The 25,898-nt window shown below is 38.5% G+C and overlaps 1 protein-coding gene across 1 annotated transcript in view; it reads right to left on the reverse strand.

The window, feature by feature from the left end:
• The window catches only part of CNTNAP2 (contactin associated protein 2), a 653,718-nt gene that overhangs the window by 287,526 nt on the left and 340,294 nt on the right, over positions 1–25,898 (reverse strand). The window contains exon 12 of the mRNA XM_070766812.1: positions 5,431–5,550. Within this exon, the coding sequence (XP_070622913.1) occupies positions 5,431–5,550 (120 nt within the window). The remainder of the gene's footprint in view (positions 1–5,430; positions 5,551–25,898) is intronic.

Genomic DNA, 25,898 nt, shown 5'->3' on the forward strand with positions numbered 1-25,898 from the left:
GTCAGTTCCGCACATTCATGTACCTTGTTTATAAAATGTAGAGTAGATGGGATTATGTCTTTTTTCCAATATGGGGCATATAATATTCTGGCAGCAGTCAACATATGGGGAACAAGATATCTATCCTCTTTTTAAAGGTTTTGCTTGCAAATTCCTAATAAAAATAATTCCAGTTTTAAATGAATGTTTTATTTTACGATTTGTTCCAGGCATGATTTAATTGTTTTCCTATATTTTTTGCTAAAGGGAATGTCCACCAAGCATGAAAGTAAGACCCAATTTTTCCTTTACATTTCCAACAGTTTGATAAAGAATTTGGAAACATCTTGGCGATATGGGATGGGGGAAGATGCCAACGATAAAACATCTTATAAAGATTTTCTTTGTAAGAAATTGCCAGGGTTAATTTATAATTTTGGTTCCAAATCTTTTCCCAATTATTTAAATGTATTGAGTAACCGAAATTTTGTGCCCAAACTATCATAGTTAATTTAACCTGCTCTTCTTCCATTAAATATTCAAGTAGTATGTTGTATATTTTCGCTATTGTTTTGATATCTGATCCTAAAAGTACTGTATCTAATTTGTTATGTTTTTGGAAACTGTAATTTCTTTTGCCTTCATTAAATTTTGATTTGATTTGCAAGTTGTTTATCCAATTCAAATTTATTCCCATATGTGCTAAAGGTTGTTTAGATAAAATTTTGTTGTTTCCATCAAGAATTTGTTGATAAGTATTTTTTTTTAATCTTTTGTCCAGATTGTTGGATATATTATAGCCTCAGATGGAGATATCCATTTTGGGGTTGCATTGTAAAATTCCTCTTTAATATGAATCCAATTATCTATTAAACGTTTTTATATATTGTGTTTTAAAATAGGAGTGTTTCTTGTATTTATCACTGCCAAGAAATGTGTGCCAACCACTTCGAAGGTCAAAACCTTCCAGTGTTAGTAACCTTGTATTTTGACGGAGTATAGATTGCAGTTTTTAAAAACAAAAAATAGCATTAAACTGCAGATGAAATTTGATATATATACACATTTTTATCATATAATTTTGTGTGCAATTATATGTAATATATGATTCTGTACATAACATACATCCAGCAGCTATTTTCTTTGATTATGCATTGTATCTTTATTTTTGTAATATGAGTTGTTGCAAAATCTTTATCATCAGGCATTTAGTTGTGTTGACCCTTGGTCACTCTATGAAATAGCACTTTTCATGCTCCTCTATCTTGCACCACCTCCTTCAGATCATCCACAGTCATCTGGATGTCTACCTTTATAGCCAATGGATACTAGAGTAACCCTTCTCCTTTTTCCACTGATTATTTCCAGCATGATTTATTTTTTGAGGGAGTCAGCTGACATGACATAGCCATAGCCATAGCCAAAAATATGATAGCTTTTGTTTTGAAATCTTGACTTCAAGGAACATTTTTGATTTTGCTTGGTCTAAGATTTCTGTATTTGTGATTTTTGCAGTTCATGGGATGAATAATAGTCATCCTCCCACCACTATCATCATAATAAGGTGTGTTTGGACTTCATGTGGGGAGCTGCAAAAATCATATCAGCATAAAATAATTATGTTTCCGTTTAGCTGTGAATGAATTTCCATCCCCTAGTTATTAATGAATACATCCTACTAGGTGTAGTGGGGTAGAATTTTGGGGCAATATTTCTGAATTGCAGAAATATCACACTAAAGACTTAAAGAAATAAATTCCACTCAATATAGACAATACTAACAGTGTCTTGTTTTAATATTAAGATAAGGTAGCTGAGTTAAACCCTGACTTGCTGGCATTAATATACTGCCATAATGTACATGTCTCCAATTCTTTGCTATTTCTATGGATCAGGCACACATGCACAGAAATACACAGCAAACAGTGTATATCATCTGTTCTGTTTGCTGCTTGCTGAGAAGCAAATTGTTAAGAGGCAGAGGCCTTTTTTCCTTGTTTTCCTCCAAAACTAAGGTCTTATACTCCGGTGTGCCTTATACTCCAAAAACTATGGTAGTTGGCAGAGCCAAAGCAAAACCCCTCTGAGATATGTTACATGCAAGATAGTAGCAAGACTGTGATATGTTAGAGCACAAAGAAACATAGTTCCTTTGAAAACTACATAATTGTCTTGATCTTATCTTCTGCAACAGTTTACACTCAATTTTTGGACTACAAATAAAAGAACCCTTTTCTAACAGTGACCATAGCAGGATTGACTTTTGTCTCAATATATGTCCTTACAGAAACCACCTTACTGATGGGATAACCAATTACAACTTTAAAAATGCCAACTATGATATCATATACACTGACCTCTCATCTCTTGATTGGCATACAATATTCTCTGGTTGTAATACTGTTGAAGACTAGTACAATATATTTTTGCTTGAAATCCAAAGAGTCATTAAATTATATGTACCACTAATAATCACCAAATCCAAGAAAAATAAATTACTCATAAAAATAAGGAAGCTCCAATCCAAAAGAATTATCTCTTTGGTGAAAAAAAAATAAAACAGGCTACATTGTAAACTTTAAAAGCAGCTAAAGAAATTGTGTAACCAAATAAAGACTGAATGTACCAATTATTATATTGTAAAAAAAAAAATCTCCAGGAGACCAAGAAAATAAAAGGGAAAATACTTTATTGACAACAAAATTAAGAAAAAATAGACCGGTATGCATACAGGGACCTGAAGACATCACGGAGAGACACCTGTCTATCTCTGTGGGTTCTTTGCTCAATACAGGGCACATCATTTATAGGTTTCTTAATGTCTTATTCATGCCAAATATATTCTACAGAATTCTCTTAATTAACATATAGGCCCTTAAATTTTTCTTATAAACATCAATCAGGAAGTAAACCTTGTACATATGAAATCCACTCATGCCTTCTATAAGTTTTTAAACAATCAACTCAAAGACTCTAGATCCCTGGTTCCCAACATGAGGCCCACATCCTACAGGGGGCAATGGAATTTGGATATTTTGTTTTTAATGGGGGAAATTGGAACCTTGTTTAAACTAGTTAATGGCCTTTTAGGCTTCCTCCACGTGAGTAATTCACTTTTTGAATAATAATAATTATATATTATGGACGGGGAGGCCTCAGGATTTTAGAGATGCTTAGCTGGGGCATTGCCAAAAAAAGATTGGGAACCACTATTCTAGATCCATCCCACTCCAGGACCAAATGATAAAAACTATATTGATGAAACAGTTAAAGCCAACCTTTTTAACACATTCTTGTTGTGAGCCGCCCCGAGTCTTCGGAGAGGGGCGGCATACAAATCTAATAAATTATTATTATTATTATTATTATTATTATTATTATTATTATTATTATTATTCTTCAGCTCAGTCTTTGTAAACAGCAATGGCCCATGCCCAACATTTCCTAGTCATATCACAATCAACTTCAATGATCTAACACAAATTGATTTTACAGAAAAAAATATTAGAAAGACATTACGCAACCTAAAACTTTCTCTATCTATTGGTCCTGATGGACTATGTAAATACTTCTTTAAAAAGCTCTTCACAACCTTTTTAAAAACATAATTTTTTAAAAATCCTTCAGAACTAGCTTCTTACTAGCCACAGTCACCCCTCTCTTCAAAAAAGGAGATCCCAGTAACGTTGAAAATTACAGACCAATATCTTTGGGTTGTATCACTTGCAAATTCATGGAATCAGTCATAAACCAATCTATTACACACCATTAGAAACTAATAACCTATTTTCCAACAAACTATTTGGTTTCAGAAAAAAACTAAAAATTATCCTGTAATCTGCAACCCTTACACACCAAAACCATATACTGTAGACAGTGAAGGGCTACCAAAATTTTTACTACCACACTGTGGGCATGGCTTATGCAGGAAAATGCCCTGCATTTTCTTTCAACATATTTCAACATATTTCAGTACAAATTGGGTGCTCTGGGGCAGAGCTCCATTTTTGCTACTGCATCCCCCCCCCCAATCTGGGCAGTAGCCCATCCCTGCATATAGACCAAACAATTTGATCAGGGTAAAACAATCTACATATACTTTTTAAAAGCCTTTGAGTCAGTAGTTCATGACAAACTACTTCTGAAACTAAAATCCTATGGCATCTCTGGACTGCTACATGATTGGATAACAGTGTTCCTGTCTAACAGACAACAAGTGGTCAACAGTGATGTCCCTAAAGGCAGTGTTTTAGGATCAACACTCTTTATACTCTACATAAATGATCTTTGTGACCACATTATAAGCAATTATGTTCTCTTTGCTGATTATGTTAAACTATTTAATACCACTGGCAATGCTGCTACCCTGCAAAATGACCTTGATCATGTATCAGAAAGGTCAAACAACTGACAACTTAAAACCTCAACCAACAAATGCTCTGTCTTACACATTGGTAAAAAAAAAATACAAACTTGGAGGAAATGAACTTATAGATGACCCTCACTCTGTCAAAGACCTTAGAGTACTCATATCCAATGGCCTAAGTGCTAGAGCCCACTGTAACAGTATTGCCAAAAAAGAACTAAGAGTTGTTAATCTAATCTTATGTAGCTTCTTCTCTGGCAACATTGCACTGCTAACCAAAGCATACAAAACATTTGTTAGACCAATTCTATAATACAGCTCACCAGTTTGGTACCTGCATTGCATATGAGACATTAATACAATCGAGAAAGTCCAGAAATATTTCCCTTCTCTGCTCACAACAGAATACCTTATTCCACCAGACTTGAAATACTGCAATTATACAATTTACAATTATGTTGCCTATAGTTCACAAAATCATACACCAAAATGTCTTTCCTGTTAATGACTACTTCACTTTCAACTTCAGCAACACATAAGCACATAATAGATTCAAACTAAATGTAAACCACTCTAAACTTGACTGCAGAAAATACAACTTCAATAATAGAGTGATCAATACCTGGAATCCACTACCTGACTCTATGGTTTCTTTCCTAAATCCCAAAAACTTTAACCTTGGATTATCTACAGTTGACCTCTCCCCATTTCTAAGAGGTCTCAAGGGGAGTGCATAAGTGCACCATTGTGCCTACTATCCCTGTCTATTGTCCTATTGCCCTTTTTTATCATTACTCTTTACTTATTTTATGTTTATACAAATTACTATCCTAGCCTAATTATTGCTGCAGGTTTAAGACATAACACAATTTATTTTAAGGTCTACACTGCTATTCTACTATTGTATTGCTCAGCAGAGAAAAACCATCATTTCTCAGATGGCTTGATCTAAAAATAGAATATAAACTACTTTGCTCACAAGTTTGTAGAAAGTGTTTACATTCTATATTGCATTTACAATATAAAACAAAGGATCTGACCTGTTAGAAACATAAGAAAAAAGTTCCATTACAGAATACAGTTACCTGTCATATCACAGTAAATTTTCAAAGGTCCCAGTGCACCACTGCCATCTGGATCTATCCAGTAAAAACCTGTTGCTTTGCCCAAATGTTTATATGCTTCACAAGAGAGTTCATAAAGAGCTGAAACAAACAAAAACAGTAATTCAAGTAAGTAGCCTATGCAGAGATTCAGGAAAAGTACATATTTAGAAAAAGTCAAAACTCTATAAGGAAAACTGTGAAAGCAGCACTGTAAAACCCCTTTGCTTGCAGTAGAAAACTGACATCAGGCACTTCTTGTTAAGTAGCATCTGAGCAGGAAATATTGCTTCAATTGCTGAATAAAGATGGTTTGATAGTATCAGAAGATATAGAACTGGTTCAGGAAAAAAGCAAATACTATGTGTTCACATACTTATAGCTACATACTTGTTTCATAACTGCAATAGTACTCATTTGTCCATTTTTATTTATGTATTTATTAATATATTTATTTCTTTGTTAAATTCATTTGTTGACCATCTTGCCAGGGGCTACTCTTGATGGTTTCCAGTAAAATGGAAAAAATAAAAAATGTAAACAAAATAAATAAGCAAAACAATATCAAAGCAATGAAATAATAAAAAATAAACAAAGAAAATACCACAATATGAATGGAGATGGCCTCACAAACCCTGGAAAGTAAGATCTAAGGCAGATTTAGTAACTAACCCTTGGAAATAGGCAGGCTGAAGTTATTTGAAGGAAAACCATGGTTATGAAGAATTTTGGGACTTGTGCTTGCTTGAACCCTTACTGGAAGAGCAAAGAAACTGATATCTAACCTATAAAAATAATTGGCATGGATAACTGCGTTCCTATCAAACAAACAACAAGTTGTCAAAATAGTGGGCGCCATATCTAATCCTGTTCCAGTTAAGAGCAGCATATCCCAGGGCAGCGTCCTTGGACCAACACTCTTCATACTTTATATAAATGACCTTTGCAACCACATTATAAGCAACTGCGTACTCTTTGCTGATGATGAAACTTTTCAACACCAGTGATAACACAGCTACTCTTCAAAAAGATCTTGACTTTGTGTCTGAATGGTAAAACAATTGGCAACTCCAAATCTCAACCAAAAAATGTTCTGTCCTAAATATTGGCAAAAAGAATCTGAACACCAAATACAAGCTGAATAAACAAGACCTTGCAGACAACCCACACTCCGTAAAAGACCTTGGAATACTCATGACAAATGACCTACATTGCATGATGACCTACTGCAACAAGATCGCAAAAAGGCTTCAAGAGTTCTTAACCTAATCCTACCTAGCTTCTGCTCCAGTTATTTATTTATTTGTTTATTACTATTTACTTATTATTAGAGTTGAAAGGGACCTTGCAGGTCATCATGTCCAACCCTCTGCTGAAGCAGGAAGCCTACACCACCCCAACTAGATGGCAGTCCAATTTTCTTTGGAATGTGTCAAGTAATCTTACCAGAGCAAAGAAAACTTTCACCAGACCAATCCTCGAATACAGCTCATCTGTCTGGAACCCAAACTGCATTTTGGACATAAACATTCTAGAAAATGTCCAGAGATACTTTACTAGGAGAGCCAGGGCCGCCGATAGGCCGGTACTACCGGGACTCGCGTCAGGGGCCCGGCCAAACTGAAAATTGGGGGGGGTGCCCGCCCCGGTTTTGGCCCGCCACCGTGTGCCGGCCCCCTGGCTCCCGCAGCAGTCATTGTGCCGCACCGTTCACTGTAGCCTGCGCACGCCTGCACCAGCGCACCCCAAAATGCTGCCTGCCCCGCGCACCCTTTTCCAAGGGCGCGCACGAAGCCCCCCCGTGCCTCTAGCCCCCTCGTGCCCCTGGCTACTCGCCGCTGCCCCCTGCCCGCCCGCCCCGCTTCTCTTTCTCCTCCGTTGCAAGAGAGGCGAGGCAGGCATTCTCACAGCGGGGGCTGGCGAAGGCGATTTTCAGTGTCGGGTGCGCGGCCCGGCGCACGCTCTCCACATTGCCCTGCCAGCCCGCCAGGAACATTCAAAGTAAGAAAAACCTTCACTCTTACTTTGAATGTTCTGGGCGAGCTGGCAGGGCGATGGGGAGAGCGCGCGCCGGGCCGCACGCCTGACACTGAAAATCACTTTCGCCAACCTCCGGAGAATGAAAGAGAGTGAGAGCGACAGAGCAAGCTAGAGAGAAAGTGAGAAAAAGAGAGAGGGGGGGAGAGAAAGAGATAGCAAGAGAGAGAGAACGAGAGAAAGAGTGAGAGAAAGAAAATGAGAGAAAGTGTGAGAGAGAAAGCAAAAGAGAGAGAGAAAGAAAACAAGAGAGGGAAAGTGAGAAAAAGAGAGGGAGAGCAAGAGGGGGAAAGATAGAGAGAGAGAGAAAGAAAGAAAGAGAGATGAGAGAGGAAGGAAGAGAGTGAGAAAGATAGGAAGAAAGAAAGAGATGAAAGGAAGGAAGAGAGTGAGAGAGAGGAAGAAAGCAAGCTAGAGAAAGAGAGAGAGAAAGAAAAAAGAAAGAGATGAGAGAGGAAGGAAGAGAGTGAGAGAGAGGAAGAAAGAAAGCTAGAGAAAGAGAGAGAAAGAAAGAAAGAGATGAGAGAGGAAGGAAGAGAGTGAGAGAGAGGAAGAAAGCAAGATAGAGAAAGAGAGAGAGAGAAAGAAAGAAAGAAAAAGAGAGAGATGAGAGAGGAAGGAAGAGAGTGTGAAAGAGGAAGAAAGCAGAGAGAAAGATAGAGAGAGAAAGAAAGAGATGAGAGAGGAAGGAAGAGAGTGAGAGAGAGGAAGAAAGCAAAAGAGAGAGAGGGGGAGAAAGAAAGAAAGAGATGAGAGAGGAAGGAAGAGAGTGAGAGAGAGGAAGAAAGCAAAATAAAGAAAGAGAGAGGGAGAAAGAAAGAGATGAGAGAGGGAGGAAGAGAGTGAGAGAGAGGAAGAAAGCAAGATAGAGAAAGAGAGAGGGAGAAAGAAAGAAAGAAAGAGATGAGAGAGGAAGGAAGAGAGTGAGAGAGAGGAAGAAAGCAAGCTAGAGAAAGAGAGAGAGAAAGAAAGAGAAAGAGATAGAGATGAGAGAGGAAGGAAGAGAGTGTGAGAGAGGAAGGAAGCAAGATAGAGAAAGAGAGAGAGAGAAAGAAAGAAAGAAAGATGAGAGAGGAAGGAAGAGAGTGAGAGAGAGGAAGAAAGAGAGAGAGAGAGAAGAGTGGAAGGAAGAGAGAGAGAGAGAAATGATAGAAAAAAGGGGAGAAAAAAAGAGAAATGAGAAAATGATTGAGGCAGAGAATGACAGGAAAGAGAGAGAAACAGAGAGAGAAGTGATTCTTGATTTAAAGCATATGGTAAAAGCACTTAAATAATAACAGAGAAAAAACCCCAGCCCTCACCTGTTTTTATTAATAGTTTTGCTGGTTGTTTTAGTTTTAATAGTAATGGATTTTGATTTTTTAAAAATTATTAATTTCTTTTAATAAAAAAGAAGGTTTTTATTGTTTGTTTGTTTCTTTGTTTATTCATTAATTCATTAATTCATTAATTCATTTATTTATTTATTTATTTCTATGCCGCCCAGTCCCAAGTTTTTCCTTATTTCCAGATTTTATTTCTTCTTGGTGAGGTTCCGCCCATTGCTTCTTGTACTATCTTCAGGTGGCATGGAGAATGCATAGATGCCATCTGCTGTCTGGCAGCCATTTAAGGATTGGGAAATTACTATTATATTCCCCCTCAGTTTTCTATTTGTTGAGCTAAAGAGACTCGTTCTCTTAGCCCTTGGTCATAGGATTTAGCCTCTAGGCCATGGGTGTCAAACTCAATTTCATTGAGGGCCACATCAGGGCTGTGTTTGACCTCAGAGGACCGGGGGAGGGCTTGCCCAGGGTGTGTGACCATGGTGGCATGGCCAGGGCCACCATCAGGAATTTTGGGGCCCCATACAGCCTAAATGTCTGCCCCCCCGCCATTTTAAAACTATTTTAAGTCGCCAAGCCACTCCATCCCCCGGGGATCATTTCCCGCTTCACTCCAAGCGAGGCGGTCCCATAGGCCAGTGTTTCCCAACCTTGGCAACTTGAAGATATCTGGACTTTAACTCCCAGAATTCCCCAGCCAGCGAATGCTGGCTGGGGAATTCTGGGAGTTGAAGTCCAGATATCTTCAAGTTGTCAAGGTTGGGAAGCACTGCCATAGGCTATTTCAGGAACTGGGTTAAGCCGATTGTGTGGACTCGTCCAGGAGAAAGAAAGAAGCGGGAGTGACAAGGGAAAGAAAGATCCTGGCATCGGTCAGGCGGAGCGAGGCTTATTTACGGCTCCTTGGCACTTCTCCCTTCTTGTTGACAAAACCATGTGATTTCTAGCGAGGGGAGAGGGGAGGGGGATCCCACACCCGGCAGCCACCGGAGAGGAGCTGGAAAGGACGAGGGGAGAGAAAAAGCAGGGTACCAGCAGTCAGGCGGGTGTCTTGAGGGGGCACTCCCATCTGGAAGGAAGGGAAGAAAGGTGAGGGTGAGCTATGAAGGAAGGAAGGAAGGAAGGAAGGAAGGAATGGTAAAAGGGGCGATCAAGAGAGGAATGGGTGAATGAATGGATGGAGGGTGGGAAGGAAGGAAAGAGGGAAGGGACAGGAACAGAGGAAGGGTGCAAAGGAAGCAAGGAAAGGTGTGAAAGGGGAGAGTAAGAGAGGAAGGAGTGAAAGAAGGGAGTGAGGGAGGAAAGAAAGGAGGAAGAAGAAGGAAAGCAAGAAATGGAGGGAGGGAAGGAAGGAAAGAAAGAAAGAAAGGGGGAAGGGACAGGAACAGAGGAAGGAAGCAAGGAAACTTATGAAAGGGGAGAGTAAGAGAGGAAGGACTGAAGGAAGGGAGGGAGGGAAGAAGGTAGGAAGGAGAAAGAAAAGAAGAAATAGAGGAAGGGAAGGTAAAAGAGAGAAAGAAAAAGAGCAAGAAAGAGAAAGAAAGAAAGAAAGAAAGAGAATGAAAGAGAAATAAAAAGAGAGAGGGGGAATGAAAGAAATGGAAGGAGGGAAGGAAGGAGAGAAAGCAAGAGAAAGAAAGAAAGCAAGAGAAAGAAAAAAAGAATGAAAGAGCAAGAGAGAAAGAGAGAAAGAAAGAAAAAGAAATGAAAGAAAGAAAGAGGAAAGAAAGAGAAATAAAAAGAGAGGGGAATGAAAGAAATGGAAAGAGGGAAGGAAGGAGAGAAAGCAAGAGAAAGAAAAAAGAATGAAAGAGCAAGAAAGAAATAGAGAAAGAAAGAAAGAAAAAGAAACAAAGCGCCCACGGGTCAGACCCCTGCCCAGCCCCTACTTTCCGCTCCCTCTTGCCTGCTCAGGTTGCTGCACCGAGGTGCCCCCGCCCAGCCCCCTCCTCAGTTAGCCTGCCTTCTCCGCGGTCTTCCGCGGCGGCTTTTCGGGTGGAGGGGGCCTGGCTCCGTGGCCGGTCCAAGCCCCCCCCGGCCTCCCCCACCCGGGGCATTTCCTCTCGGCGTCAAGGAGGCGCAGCGGCGGGCGGAGAGAGGGAAGGGGGGGCAGCGGCGTCCCTCCTGGCCTTGGCGGGCCGCCTGATCTTCCCCACTTCCTGCAAACATGGCAGGCGGCGGGGGGGGGAGAGTGAGGAGCCGGCTCCGGCGGGCGCGGGGCTTGGCTGGCTGGCTGGCGGGGGGGAGCGCTGCTGGTGGTGCGGAGGGAGACCCTCCTCCGGGAGGGAGGGGGCCAGGCAGAAGCTAGCCAGCCAGCCGGCGGGATGGCGCTTCCGAGTTCGCAGCCAAACTTTGCACAGGTGGCGGCTGGCCGAAAGGAACACTAGAGCGGGCGTGCCTCCAGCCGCAGCAGCTGGGCTCAGCAGGAGAAGCGCTGGGCCCCCACATTATACAATTTCCCGGGGCCCGGTACGCCCCTCCCAGTAATACCCGTCTATCGGCGGCCCTGGGCATGGCACGGGATTTGGGAGGCAGTAGTTTTAAAATGGCGGGGGGGCAGACACTTAGGCTGTATGGGGCCCCAAAATTCCTGATGGCGGCCCTGAGGAGAGCCCTCCACTCCTCTACTCGCAACCTAATACCCTATGCACTAGACTTACAATCCTAGGCTTAGAAAGCTTAGAACTACGTTGCTTTAAACATGACCTAAGCATAAAATCATCTGCTACAACATCCTTCCTGTCAATGATTTCAACCACAACAACACACAGGCACATAACAGATACAAACTTAAATTAAACTGCTCTAAACTGCAGGAAATACGACTTTAGTAACCGAGTACGTGATGCATGGAACTCACTACAAGATTCTATAGTATCATGACCTAACCCCCAAAACTTTACCCTTAGACTGTTGACCTTTCCCGATTCCTAAGAGGTCAGTAAGGCGCATGCATAAATGCATCAGAGTGCCTTCCATCCCCTGTCTTAATGTTTCTCTTTTACTAGTATCATGTATATAAATATTATTATATCTTTGTGAACCACCAATATGCATTTGACAAAACAAACAAACAAATAAATAAAAACTTACAAAAAAGCTACTCTTTGACCAAAGAGGGAGTCAAGCTGGAGGAGCAAATTATCAGAGATGTATTTGAAAATTTTCTAAATAAAATCCACCAGTTTGTAGGTCAGCTGTACTCCAAGGATAATTAAAAAAAACTTCTCACACTACTTAAGAGATGCAAACACATGTAGAAAATTACGAAACTATTGAGGCATCATCACAAATAGCTGAAAATCCAGAAGAGTCAACTGCAATTTTGGAATATAAACCTGACATCAACACTTATTATGATGGTATTAATATAACCGTATCTCTCAACACACCTGAAAGAAGAGTTTTAAGAAAATCAAGAAAAAGAGAAGTCTGGGATTTTTTCTTTAAGGACATTTATAAGTGGTGGAAGAAATGTCCATATGGTTCAGTTCCAAGTGAGAAGAAAGACACTGTAAACATGAGGGCTGTTTGGAAAGATGGTTTAATGGTGGACAGGAGTACGTAGGTAAGAGAGAGAGATTTATACCCTCTCTTGGGGCCAATTTTCTGTTTCTGTGTAAGAAATGTATTCTTATTAGTTGTCAGGCCATGCAGGGATAACTTTGTAGGTTGTATTGCATCCCGGGCTTGGTTGAATCTTGCTGGGTGATGATATAATGAAGTGGGTTTAGGGCAATTCCTATTATGACTGAGGGCTAATCCTACCTGTTTGAACTTAGGTAAGGGTTTTTTGCTTCTGAATAGACCTAGCCATCTCTTTATCTCTTAAATACTGATATCTGCTGTGGGCAACTGAGTAGGGTGGGGGCTATTATGAGCGAGTCTCCTTCTTGCCTAAAAAACATGCTTCTCCATTTCTAATCCAGGGAAATTATAATATAATATAATATAATATAATGTAATGTAATGTAATGTAATGTAATGTAATGTAATATATAATATAATAATATAATTCTAATATACAATATAATATAGTATAATATAATATAATATAATAATATAATTTTTATATTTTTTTTCTGAAACCAAATTGTTTGTTAAAGAGTAGGTTGTTAGTTTCTAGGTTGAGAGTAATTGATTTATGATTGATTAATTTGCATGTGATGTAGCATAATGAGATTGGCCTGAAGTTTTCAACTAGACTGGGATCTCCTTTTTTGAAGATGGGGTTGACCATTATTTGCGCCTATAGCTTTGATAGCGAATTGGTCCTAAATAATTTTTCAAAGATTATGCTTAGTGGTTCAACTATGGCTGTGCAAAGCTTTTTTAGGAAATATGCACATAGACCATCAGGCCCAATTGATAGTGAAGGTTTAAGGTCATGTAGTGCTTTTCCAACATTGTCTTCTGTGAAGTCTATTTGGGTTAAGTCGTTGTATTTGAGGTGTGATTAATGAATTTTCGGGATGAGCATTGCTGTTGACAAAGACTGAGCCAAAGAATGTGTTGAATCAGCTTTGGCTGATTCATCATAGTATTCTTTGTTATTGGGTCCTTTTAGTGGTGGGATGGGTCGAGTCCTTGAATTTATTGTTTACAAAATTGTAGAAGGGATGGTTGGATTTGGTGTGCAGGAGGTTTTCTTCTTCTTTACTATGGTAGTTGAAGCATTCTGTCTTTGTTGGCATATATATTGTGTAACAGTATTGAAGTTGGCTACATGACCTTTTTTTCTGCCAGAGATTTTTTTTTTTTGCTTTGTATTCTTCTTATTGAGGTGGGTAGATTGTTTTTCTTGCTTATGGTAGTTATTAGTGGTACATGTTGTCTGATAATTCTTTTGACTTTGAGCAAGAATATGTTGTAGAGGTCATAGGCAGTGTTACATTCAGAGAATAGAGTTTGCCAGTCAAGAATTGAGATGGGTATCTATGAGTTCATAGCTAGCTTTTTAAAAATTGTACTTGGATGTCGCATTATTAGGGTGAGTCCTGGAGTGGCATAGGTTGAGGCTGAAGTTAATCATGCTGTAGTCGCTGTTGGAAAATGGTTCTTTTATTTGTAGTCCATAAATTGCACTTTTGCTGTTGCAGAATACGAGGTCTAGGCAGCTGTGGAGTCTAGTATGGTTTGTTACTAATTGGTAATAGCATTGTATAAGGTAGTATGGATGGGTTTCGTAATGCATTTGTTTAGAGTCCCGTTAATGTGGGTTAGATTGAGCAGGGCCACTGATAGGCCAGTATTACTGCTACTGGTGTCAGGGGCCCGGCCAAATTGAAAAATGGGGGGGCAGTTTTGGACCACCACTGTGTGCCGGCCCCCTGGCGCCTGCAGCAGTCATTGTGCCCAGCCCCGTTCCCTGTAGGCTGCGTACGCCTGCGCCAGTGCACCCCATAACACCCCCCATGCACCCTTTTCCAAGGGCACGCATGGAGCCGTGGCTGCTCGCCCCGCCTCTAGCCCCCTCATGCCCCTGGCTACTCGCCTCTGCCCCTCACCCACCCACCCGATCCACCTCTCTTTCTCCTCCGCTTGCCACCTTGGAGCGTGGCTTGTACCACAGTGGGAACGCCTGCCCCACTGGCGAAGGTTTTTCTTACTTTGAAAGTTCCGGGCGGGCTGGCAGGGGGATGGGGAGAGAGCGCATGCCGGCCCATGAGCCTGACATTGAAAATCACTTTTGCCAGCCTCCGGAGAACGAGAGAGAGTGAGAGCGACAGAGCAAGATAGAGAGAAAGTGAGAAAGAGAGAGAGAGAGAAAGAGGGGGGGAGAAAGAGATAGCAAGAGAGAGAGAATGAGAGAGAGAAAGAGTGAGAGAAAGAAAACAAGAGAGGGAAAATGAGAAAAAGAGAGAGATAGCAAGAGGGGGAGAGATAGAGAAAGAGGGGGAGAGATAGAGAAAGAGAGAGAGAGAAAGAAAGAAAAAGAGAGAGATGAGAGAGGAAGGAAGAGAGTGAGAGAGGGGAAGAAAGCAAGATAGAGAAAGAGAAAGAAAGAAAGAGATGAGAGAGGAAGGAAGAGAGTGAAAGAGAGGAAGAAAGCAAGAGAGAGAAAGAGAGAGAGAGAGAAAGAAAGAAAGAAAGAAAGAAAGAGAGATGAGAAAGGAAGGAAGAGAGTGAGAGAGAGGAAGAAAGAGAGAGAGAGAGAAGAGTGGAAGGAAGAGAGAGAAAGAAATGATAGAAAAAAGGGGAGAAAAAAAGAGAAATGAGAAAATGATTGAGGCAGAGAATGACAGGAAAGAGAGAGAAACAGAGGGAGAAGTGACTCTTGATTTAAAGCATATGTTAAAAGCACTTAAATAATAACAGAAAAAAAAACCAGCCATCACCTGTTTTTATTAATAGTTTTGCTGGTTGTTTTAGTTTTAATAGTAATGGATTTTGGTTTTTTTAAATTATTAATTTCTTTTAATAAAAAAGAAGGGATTTGTTTATTTATTTATTTATTTATTTGTTTGTTTGTTTATTTCTATGCCGCCCAGTCCCAAGTTTTTCCTTATTTCCAGATTGCATTTCCTCTTGGTGAGGTTCCGCCCGTTGCTTCTTGTACTACCTTCAGGTGGCATGTTTTTGGTTTTTTTAAAAATATATTTTTATTGATTTTGTAAATATGGTTACATAAAACAAACATAAAACAGTGCACAGTGCATGTGCCCATCACCTGACCGACCAAAAAAACAACAACAACAAAAAAAACCCATCACCACCACCACCCATTGCGGGGGGGGTTCAAATATTTACTAGTTTATATATATATATTTCCTTGGCTCTACTTTGCATTTGTTATTACTGAAAGAGTGATTGGAGTTTATTTTTCACATTTGCATCACAGATTCTACTCAGCATATAACCTTTCACCTTATTCCATCGTGCCATCAGCTTCTCCAGTTTGTTTTCATCAAAGTTGTTTAATCTTATTTCCATGATTTCAAAATGTATGTGATCCACCATGCACCAGTACCAGTTCTGTAATATCCATTTTATAGACTCTTTCCAACCCAATACCACTACCGCTTGAGCACTTTCCAATGCTGCAGTTTTTATTTCTTTAAAATCTCTTAGTTCTCTTTGTTTAATTAAAATCGCTATTTCTTTTGTAATTGTCCAATTAATATTTAACATTTTATTTATTTCATTCTGCACTTCCTTCCAAAATTTCTGAATTTCTACACACTCCCAGAACATATGCATGAAAATTCCTTTCTTTTGGCAACCATGCCAACAATTACCTTTCTCTTTCCCCTGGAAGTGTGCAAGTTGTGCTGGTGTGTAATACCATTTATGTAAGATTTTTCTTCTCATCTCTTTAACTCTTGTGTTTTTAATCTTATGTATATTTTCTACTATTTCTTTCATTTCACTTTCATCTATTTGTAAATCATTTTGCCAGCATCTTGTCAAACCTTTTATTACTTCCTCTTCTGCTTGCAATAACATTCTATATATATTGCTAGCTTGAGCTTTTGTATTATTAATCTTTTCTTTTATTATTTTCTCTAAACAATTGTCTTCTCTCAAGAAAGCTTCTTTATTCTCACTTTTATTTAAATATTTACTTATTGCATAAATCTGCAGCCATTTCTGTTGACCAAGCCACCATTCCAGCCAAATTCTATTAACTCTCCCATCCTTCTCATATAACTGTTCAATTCTCATTATCCCTTTACTATTTAACTCTTTTATAATTCTGCTTAAGTTAACGTCATTACCTGTATTCAATACATGTAACGTTGATAATTTTGAGTTTCTAATTCCCCATTTCCCCTGCCATTTAAACCATATTTCTAAACCTGCTTTCAGAGGGTTGGTTAATTTATTAATTTCTATTTTACTCCATTTTTTAAATAATAACTCCTTATTATTTATATTATTAATTTCCTTTTCCAATTTCACCCACTTCTTTCCCCCCCATAACTGTAGTTCCATTAATCTTTCTATTTGAAATGCTTCTCTATATAATTCTAAGCTCGGGCTTCCCCACCCCCCCTCTTTCTCGTGGGCAAACAGCCATTTTTTTCCTTATTCTACGCCTTTTGTTTCCTTCAATCCAAAAATTTAGTTTAATATCCCATTCTCTCAATTTTGCACCAGGAAAGGTACCTGGTAAAACCTGAAATAAATACATCATTTTTGGTATAATCATCATTTTAAGGGCTCTAATCTTAGCAATTCTTCTCAACCTTTTTTTCCTCCAGTTTTTTATCTGCTTTTGAAGTCTCTTCCATATTGAATTATAATTAACCGTCACAATTTTGTTAGGATTCTTTAACAACCAAACTCCTAAGTATTTCATTTTTTTACATCCTAGTTTCAATCCTGATACTTTTTGTATCTCAATTTGCTCTTTAGGGCCTGTATTTAAACAAATTATCTCTGATTTCTCTATATTAACTGTAAGACCCGACTGGTCTTTAAATTCCTGGAGTAAGATCTTTATTCTTTTCATCATTTCAATTGGGGTTTCAGTCAATACTATAGCATCATCTGCAAAAAGATTTAATTTTAATTCAAGTTTTCCTATTTGGTAACCTCTCCACTCCTTGTCATTTCTAATTTTATTTTCTAAGACCTCAATTGCCAATGCAAATAACATTGGGGATAGTGGGCAACCCTGCTTAGTTCCATTCTGAATTTTAACCTACCATTTACCCTAATATAAGCTATATTATCCTTATAAATTGCTTTTATAATTTTACAGAAGATATCTCCCATATTTAAATCTTTACACAATTGAAACAAGTAATCATGGTTAACTTTATCGAAAGCTTTGTACACATCTAACTTTAAAATACCTAGTTTTCTTTTGGTAGTGGTAGAATGGTGTATCACATTAACAACATTTCTAATTGGTTCATAAATCTTTCTTCCTTTAACAAATCCATATTGGTCTTCTCCAATTATCTTTGGTAAAATATTCTCTATCCTGTTTGCCAATATTTTCATAAATATTTTGTAATCCTGGTTAAGTAAGCTGATAGGGCGATAGGAACCTGGGTCCATTAAATCACGATCTGGCTTTGGGATAGTTATAATCTCTGAAATTTTCCATGACTGTGTAATTTCGAAGGTCTGAAAAACATTATTAAACAATTTTTCCAAATGCAGTAATAATTCATTCTTATAAGTCTTATAATATTCACCAGTAAAACCATCTGGGCCTGGGGCTTTAGCAGGTTTCAACCCTTTAATAGCTCTAGATATCTCATCATTTGTTATTTTTGCATTTAAGATTTGTCTATCTTCTTCCGTTAATTTCTCATTAACTTCTATAGTTTGCATTGTGATTTGTTCTTTTTTATAAAAGTTCCCATAAAAGTCTCTCATTATTTTTTCCATTTCAATATTACTACGTTTTATTGCACCTTCCTTATCCTTTAAAGCAGGGATATGGGATTTCTCCTTTCTTTTTTTCAGATAGTGTACCATTTGTTTCATTGATTTGTTCCCCCATCCCATAATTCTCTGTTTTACAATCATCTTCATTTTATTCCATCTCTCTTCCTCAAGAGATTGTAGTTTCTTTTTCTTAAATAATAATAATGTATTCCAGGCTCTATTTCTTGTAATTTTCAGACTCTCTTGGATTAGGTCTATCTCTTTTAATAATCTTTCTCTTTCAACTTCCCAAGATTTCTTAATAAAAGCTTCAGTGCTAATACAATTACCTCTCATAACAGCCTTGTGTGTATCCCAAACTATTGTTTGCTTAATTTCTCCTGTTTCGTTAATACTAAAGAATCCACACAATTCCTTTTGTAATTTGAGTCTATTTTTTTCACTGGCCGAAACCACAGGGTTGTATCTCCAGATCCTTTGTTGTCTACTAACATCCATTTCAATCACTGCTAACAATGGAGCGTGATCTGATAACCAAATACTTTTAACTTCTGCTCTCTTGAGGTGTACCTCCCCCGTTTTATTCATGAATATATAGTCAATGCAGCTAAATTTATTATGTCTTGCTGAATAAAATGTATTCCTGTTTGCTGCGTTTGCGTGGAGGTCCAACATATTAATTTTATTTAAGTGTAACTTTTTCTTTTCTCCCCTCCCTGCTGTTAATTCCAAATTAAAATCACCTGCTAGGATCACTATGCCTTCTGCAAAATTATCTAACTTACGCTTTACATTTATTATGAATTGCTTTGTATTTGCATTGGGAGCATAGATTACTGCTAAAGTTTCTACCTTATTATTTATTTTCCCCTTAATGAATAACATTAATTAATTAATTGAAATGGTACTCTTTGATTTATCATAATTGCCATGCCCCTGCTTTTTGCGGTCTCTCTGGACTCATAGACCTGTTGCCAATCACTATTGGTAACTAATTTGTCTCATCTTTTCCTCCCTTTATGAGTTTCTGATAGAAATAAAAAATCAGCTCTACTATCCCTGGACAACTTCATGATTCTATAACGTTTTTTCTGCGATGACATTCCGTTCACATTTAACGACAGTAGAACTCTTTCACCCATTTTACATACTTTTAAGTGTGTTTCCCCCTCCTGCAAAACAGAGCCTGTTGGAAAAGTATTTGTTAATTGTCTTGAACCCCCACCCTAGTGCCCCTTCCCTTGCACCCCCCCCAAGGGGAGGCAACGAAAATAATTTTCGTTATCCAGAGGCACTCCTGGATTTGCATTCCACTGGAGAACTCCCCCACCTTTCCCCTTTAAAAGCAATAAATGAAATCCCCCCTCCTTCCCTCTTTATCCCTTGTTAGTTAGCATAAGAATACAAAGAAGCTAGTTAGTTGAGAACAATAATACCATGTTAACAGATCAGTTCAGTTCATTATTTCTTCTTTTGACGCGTAATTCTAGATTCTTCTTTTTTTCCTCTTTCCTGGAGTAATGCAAGCTCCTTTTGTAAGGCTGCAATTTTTTCATCTTTTTCTTGATCTGCTGTGCGAGTTGGCTGAGCTGTAAACAGATCATCTTTTCCTCTTCCTTCTTCTGCTGCTGGTTTCTCCTTCCCTGCTGATGCCTGGAGATTTACATCCGAATCAATCCCCAGCTGTTCGAGCAGTTTCTTCCCCTCATCCAAGGATCTTGCCTGGAGAACTTTGGAATCTTTAAAAACAATTATTATAGCAGGAAATTTCCAGGTAAAACAGACTTCGTTTTGAAATAATTGACTCGTGATAAGTCTCATTTGATTTCTCGCCTGGAGCGTCTCTGCAGACAAGTCTTTTAAAATGCGTATTGGAGTGGCTTTATAATGTAAATTTGGAATTTGCTTTAATTCTCTGTAAATTTCTGCTGCCCTCCTTTCCGAAATGAATCTTACGATAATATCCTTTTGATTTCCTTGACTCCGAGGGCCAAATACCCAGTGTGCTCTCTCATATTCACCTAGGTCACATTTAATGTTATTTTCACCAAACCATTGATGGATCGCTTGGATGAGACGTTTACCCTCAACAAAATCTTGCTTGAAGCCCCTCAAACGCAGATTAGATCTCCTTTGTCTGTCTTCTAAGTTATTTATGCGTGACTCCTGGCGAACTTTCCCCTCCTCCAGTTTCACAATTCTCAGATCTTGTGCTTTCGACTGCTCTTTTAAATCTGTTACAACAGCACTGACAGCAGCTATCGCCTTTTGCATCTCTTTGAGTTGCTGCCCCATATTTGCAAATGCCGTTAACAGTGAGTCCATTTCCCCCCCAAATCTGGAGTAGTCGTCATTTTCCCTTTGTTCTCTATTTTTCCCCTACTCACGTTTAAAACAGCAGCTTGCTTCTTTTTTGTAATGTTTTCAAAAACTCTGTTTAGTTCTCTTCCTCTCAATCCGCTTTCCACCAAGCCAGAGAGGGTTGTCAGGGGTTAACTTTCATTTTTCCTAATTCACATTAGGGAGTTCTCTGTAGAGGCGTCTCTCTCTCTCGATGCATGCGCAAATCCTCCCCTTCAGGTGGCATGGAGAATAAATAGATGCCATCTGCTCTGTGACAGCCCTTTAAGGATTGGGAAACCACTATTATATTCCCCCTCAGTTTTCTATTTGTTGAGCTAAACATGCTCGTTCTCTTAGCCCTTGTTCATAGGATTTAGCCTCTAGGCCAGGGGTGTCAAACTCAATTTCATTGAGGGCCACATCAGGGCTGTGTTTGACCTCAGAGGGCCGGGGGAGGGCTTGCCCAGGGTGTGTGGCCATGGTGGGCATGGCACGGGATTTGGGGGACAGTTTTAAAATGGAGGGGGGGGCAGACACTTAGGCTGTATGGGGCTCCAAAATTCCTGATGGCAGCCCTGAGATTGAGGTCACCAAGGAAAATAAGGGGATATGGGTAGAAGGCTGCTCACATTAGTAATCAGTTGTTTGCATGGGTGATGTTGTAGTCAGGGGCTCTGTAAGAAAGTAGGAAGCAAAGTGTGGCATTTAGGGATAGATCACAGATTATGGTTTCAGGGAAGGTAAGATAATGTGCAACTTGGATGTTTACTTCTTAGTCACTTAGAAATTACTAGAAAGTTTTAGCTACCAAAAGCAAAGCAACTTTCTGCCTTTATGTCCATCTGCTTTGAAGTGGGGGGGGGGTTCCCTCCACACTTCCTTACCAGCCTTTCTTCTTGTTTAACACTGAAGAAATCCTCAAAATGGCTCAGGTCTTCAAAAAGGACTAGCAAGCTGTGACTAAAGACAGATTTTTTTTAACTTAGTAAAGATTAATAGTCCTTAAAGGTGATTAAGAAATGAAAGGCACAGTTTACTGTCCATTTGAAAAGTAAATATCTAAATGTCTGCTTCTTCAACAATGAACAGATTCCAAACCACTTCCCCCAGCATTCATCATGCAGTTGCTTTGAAACTCAGCTCCTGGAGTTACTTGCAGATCTCAGCTGTATTGAAGGATCTTGAGAGGTAATTCTAAGAGTTTCCCTAGCCCCAGAGAGGCATGTAAATGGAAGGAATGCCAGTTCTTTCCATTAGTAGCTGAAGAGCTGCAGCCCAGGAAAAAACCCTTCAACGATCTCTCCCTGGGCATGTTTGTTTGTTTGTTTTTTTGTTTTGTCAAGTATGTATTGGTAATATACAAAGATGTAACAATATTTATATGCATGATACTAGTAAGAGAGAAATATTAGAACAGGGGACGAAAGACACGCTGCTGCACTTATGGATGCCCCTTACTGACCTCTTAGGAATCGGGAAAGGTCAACAAAGGATAGTCTGAGGGTAAAGTTTTGGGGTTAGGTGATGATACTACAAAGTCAGGTAGTGAGTTCCATGCATTAACTACTCAGTTACTAAAGTCATATTTCCTGCAGTTAAGTTTGGAGCGGTTTACTTTAAGTTTGTATCTGTTGTGTGGTCATGTGTTGTTGTGGTTGAAGCTGAAGTAGACGTTAACAGGAAGGACTTTACAGCAGATGATTTTATGCGTAATGCTTAGGTTGTGTTTAAGGCGATGTAGTTCTAAGCTTTCTAAACCTAAGATTGTAAGTCTAGTTGTGTAGGGTATTTTGTTGCAAGTGGAGGAATGGAGGGCTCTTCTAGTAAAGTATCTCTGGACATTTTCTAGAGTGTTTATGTCCAAAATATGGTGTGGGTTCTAGACAGATGAGGTTTATTCAAGGATTGGTCTGGCAAAAGTTTTGTATGCTCCAGTTAGTAGTGTGAGATTACTGGAGCAGAAGCTACATAGGATTAGGCCAAACTCTTGAAGCCTTTTTTGTGATGTTGTTGCAGTGGGCTTTGGCGCTTAGGTCATTTGATATGAGTATTCCAAGACTTTTTTTTGGAATGAGGGTTATCTGTAAGTTCTTGTTTGTTCAGCTTATATTTGGTATTCAGATTCTTTTTGCCAATGTATAGGAAAGAGCTTTTTTTGGTTGAGTTTTGGAGTTGCCAGATGTTTGACCATTCAGACACCAAGTCAATGTGTTTTTGGAGAGTAGCTGTGTTATTGGTGGTGTTGAAAATCAGCGAAGAGAACACAGATTGCAAAGGTCATTTATAGAGAGTATGAAGAGTGCTGGTCCAAGTACCCTGCTTTGGGGTACATATATCTTCAGTTTGCCATGTTCAGTGGACAACTGTGATTGTTTGATTTAGTCTATGCAAATAATTTTTTTTGGAAGCCTGATAAATATATCCAAATAGTATTTTTACTATTATTAGAATAAATAATAAAGAAAAGATGCATGCATTCATGTTCCATCTATATAAAACATTGGATATATTATTTAATAATCATTCTTTCTCCTGAGTCATTTTTAATGTTTCCTGGGATGAAGTGACCCATAATATTGTTAGGTAATTTAATGATTACCTTCAATAATAGAAAATATTTATCAGAGATATGGGTTAGATGTGATTCTCATTGGTAGGTTTATGACGGCTATCACTAAAATTTTAGCAATACTAAAAGGAATGCATTTTTATTAATGTCTAAAAAGATAATATGCACAGAGAAAGAGGCATAACATATCAAAGGGCATTTTCCAAGCATTATTCCAGTATTTGAGGGGCTGCCACAAAGAAGAGAGGGTCAACTTATTTTCTAAAGCACCAGAAGATAAGACAAGAAACTATGGAAAGTAATAAAGGAGAAAAGCAACTTGGAATTAAGGAGAAACTTCCTATTAATAAGAGTAATTAACAAGTAGAATAGCTTGCCTTCAAAACTTATAGGTGCTTCATCACTGGAGATGTGATAGTGAACCTATGGCACGTGTACCCATAGTGGCATGCAAAGCCATGTCACCAGCCACATGCAGTCTTGCCTGTTTGTCTTCCAGGTTTCTGGCAGGCATGCCCATACAATGATCAGCTGTCCTTTATGTGTGCAGCAGTGCCAAAAATCAGTGTGCGCATGCATGCCGGCCAGCTGATTGTCAGGTGCACATGCATGCTAGAACCTGGAAGTTTGGCTTTTCCAGAGTGCGGTCCTGATGACGTGTTTATTTTATTTTATTTTATTATTTTTATTTATTTGTTTTGTCATGTACATATAGGTGGTATACAAAGATATAATATTTATATACATGATATTACTAAAAGAGAAACATTAGGACAGGGGATAGAAGATATTCTGATGCACTTATACATGCCCCTTACTGACCTCTCGGGAATTGGGAGAGGTCAACAGTGGATGATCTAAGGGTAAAGTTTTGCGAATTAGGTGATGATACAACAGAGTCTGGTAGTGAGTTCCATGCATCAAGTACTTGGTTACTAAAGTCGTATTTCCTGCAGTCATGTTTAGAGCGGTTTACTTTAAGTTTGTATCTATAGTGTGCTTATGTGTTATTGTGGTTGAAGCTGAAGTAGTCATTGACAGGAATGTTGTAGCAGATGATTTTATGGCTATGCTTAGGTCGTGTTTAAGATGACATAGTTCTAAGCTTTCTAAACCTAGGATTATAAATCCAGTTGTGTAGGTCCATCAAACAGGTGATGGAGTTCACAGCTCCCATGGCCTTGTGCACTTCATCAGGTATCACCAGATCAAACTCCACTCACACAACAGGACTAAGACGAGCCCCTGTCATCTCGACTGACTCATTGCCAGCCAACTCTGCATTCCAAGTCAGCCAACTCTGCATTCCAATTTGAATTCAACAACAACTAGCTCAATCACTATCTCAACAACCACTACCTCTACCACATACTAAAACACAACAACCACTATAATAAGGAAGAAGAAAAAAGAGGAATCAATTCTAAAATTATTTAAGGAATTAGAATTAATAAAAATAACTGAGGAAGAGCAGGCTATGTTAAATGATAAAACAACAACAACAGAACTAAGTAACGCAATAGCAAAACAAAAAATCCCAATGCCTTCTGAATTTTATAAGCATTATATATATATTATATATTATTATAATTTTATTTACCAACTACTTGGGATGAGGCATACATAACTTTAATTCCCAAAGAAACCAAAGACAGAGCACACATTCAAAATTATCAACCAATTTCTCTCCTCAATTCAGATTACAAAATTTTTACTTCAATAATAGCTGAAAGGCTAAAAAGAATACTCAATTTTATAATGCACCCCGACCAAAACAGTTTTCTCCCTTCGAGCAACAACAGAACAAACACAAGAATTATTTTAAATTCCTTAGAATATTATACCAAAAATATAGATAAACTGTAGTCTGCGAGACTACAAAAAAATGCTGGCAAAAAATTAAAAACCTCTTAGATCAGATTACTTCCCAGACTATTCAAATTAAACCAGAATTATTTCTTCTTGGAATTGTTAGGCAAAAGATTAAAAAGGAAGATCGCTATAACATTTTACATATCTTAACCCCAGCGAGGATTTCATATGCACAATTTTGGAAGCAAGGGAAAAGACCAACGATCTTAAACCTCTTAATTAAAATTATGGAATGTGCAGAACTTTCAAAATTGATAATGGAGATGCAAAATAGGGATGAATCCAACTTCTACAAGGCCTGAGAGAAATGGTACCATTGGCTAGGACAAAAAAAATATCTAAATATTAAAAAAAGAAGACTGTTCAACGACAACTTCATGCACTGACAACAATCATGAAATGAAAACAACCTTTTCACATAATTCACAAAAGACATTGATCAATGTAACCTTTAGACCTACATCAAACATTACAAACAACCCCCCCAAATATTGATTGCACAGACAAAAATATGCTCATTAGAAAAGCACTATCAATACTTATAAAAATTTAATTAACACCACACTATGAACTAATAAAAATTAAGGAAAATTTACACCAATTACACATTTAAATCAGAGGTCATATATTACGGAAGTGCCAGCTAAATAGCCGGCACATCTTTTCTTTCCCCCTTTTTCTTTTTCCCCCAAATCCCCTTTCCCTTTTTCTTTTCCCTAATTCCCACTTTCTACTGTATCTTTCTTATTCCCTCTTTTTTCTTTCTTCTATTTCTGTCTTAGTATAATATATATGATTGTTATACCAGGCATTATATTTATTTCTGTTTCATTTTTAATGTATATACTCAATAAAGAAATCTTCTCTAAGAAATCACTCAACCTAAAAAAAAGTGCAAGTCAAACAAAAACTTTATCTTAAAGAAACTATCATTTGTGAACTGACCTTGGATATCACAC

The sequence above is a fragment of the Erythrolamprus reginae genome, chromosome Z (assembly GCF_031021105.1).
Source record: "Erythrolamprus reginae isolate rEryReg1 chromosome Z, rEryReg1.hap1, whole genome shotgun sequence".
In the NCBI taxonomy this organism is placed as follows: Eukaryota; Metazoa; Chordata; class Lepidosauria; order Squamata; family Dipsadidae; genus Erythrolamprus; species Erythrolamprus reginae.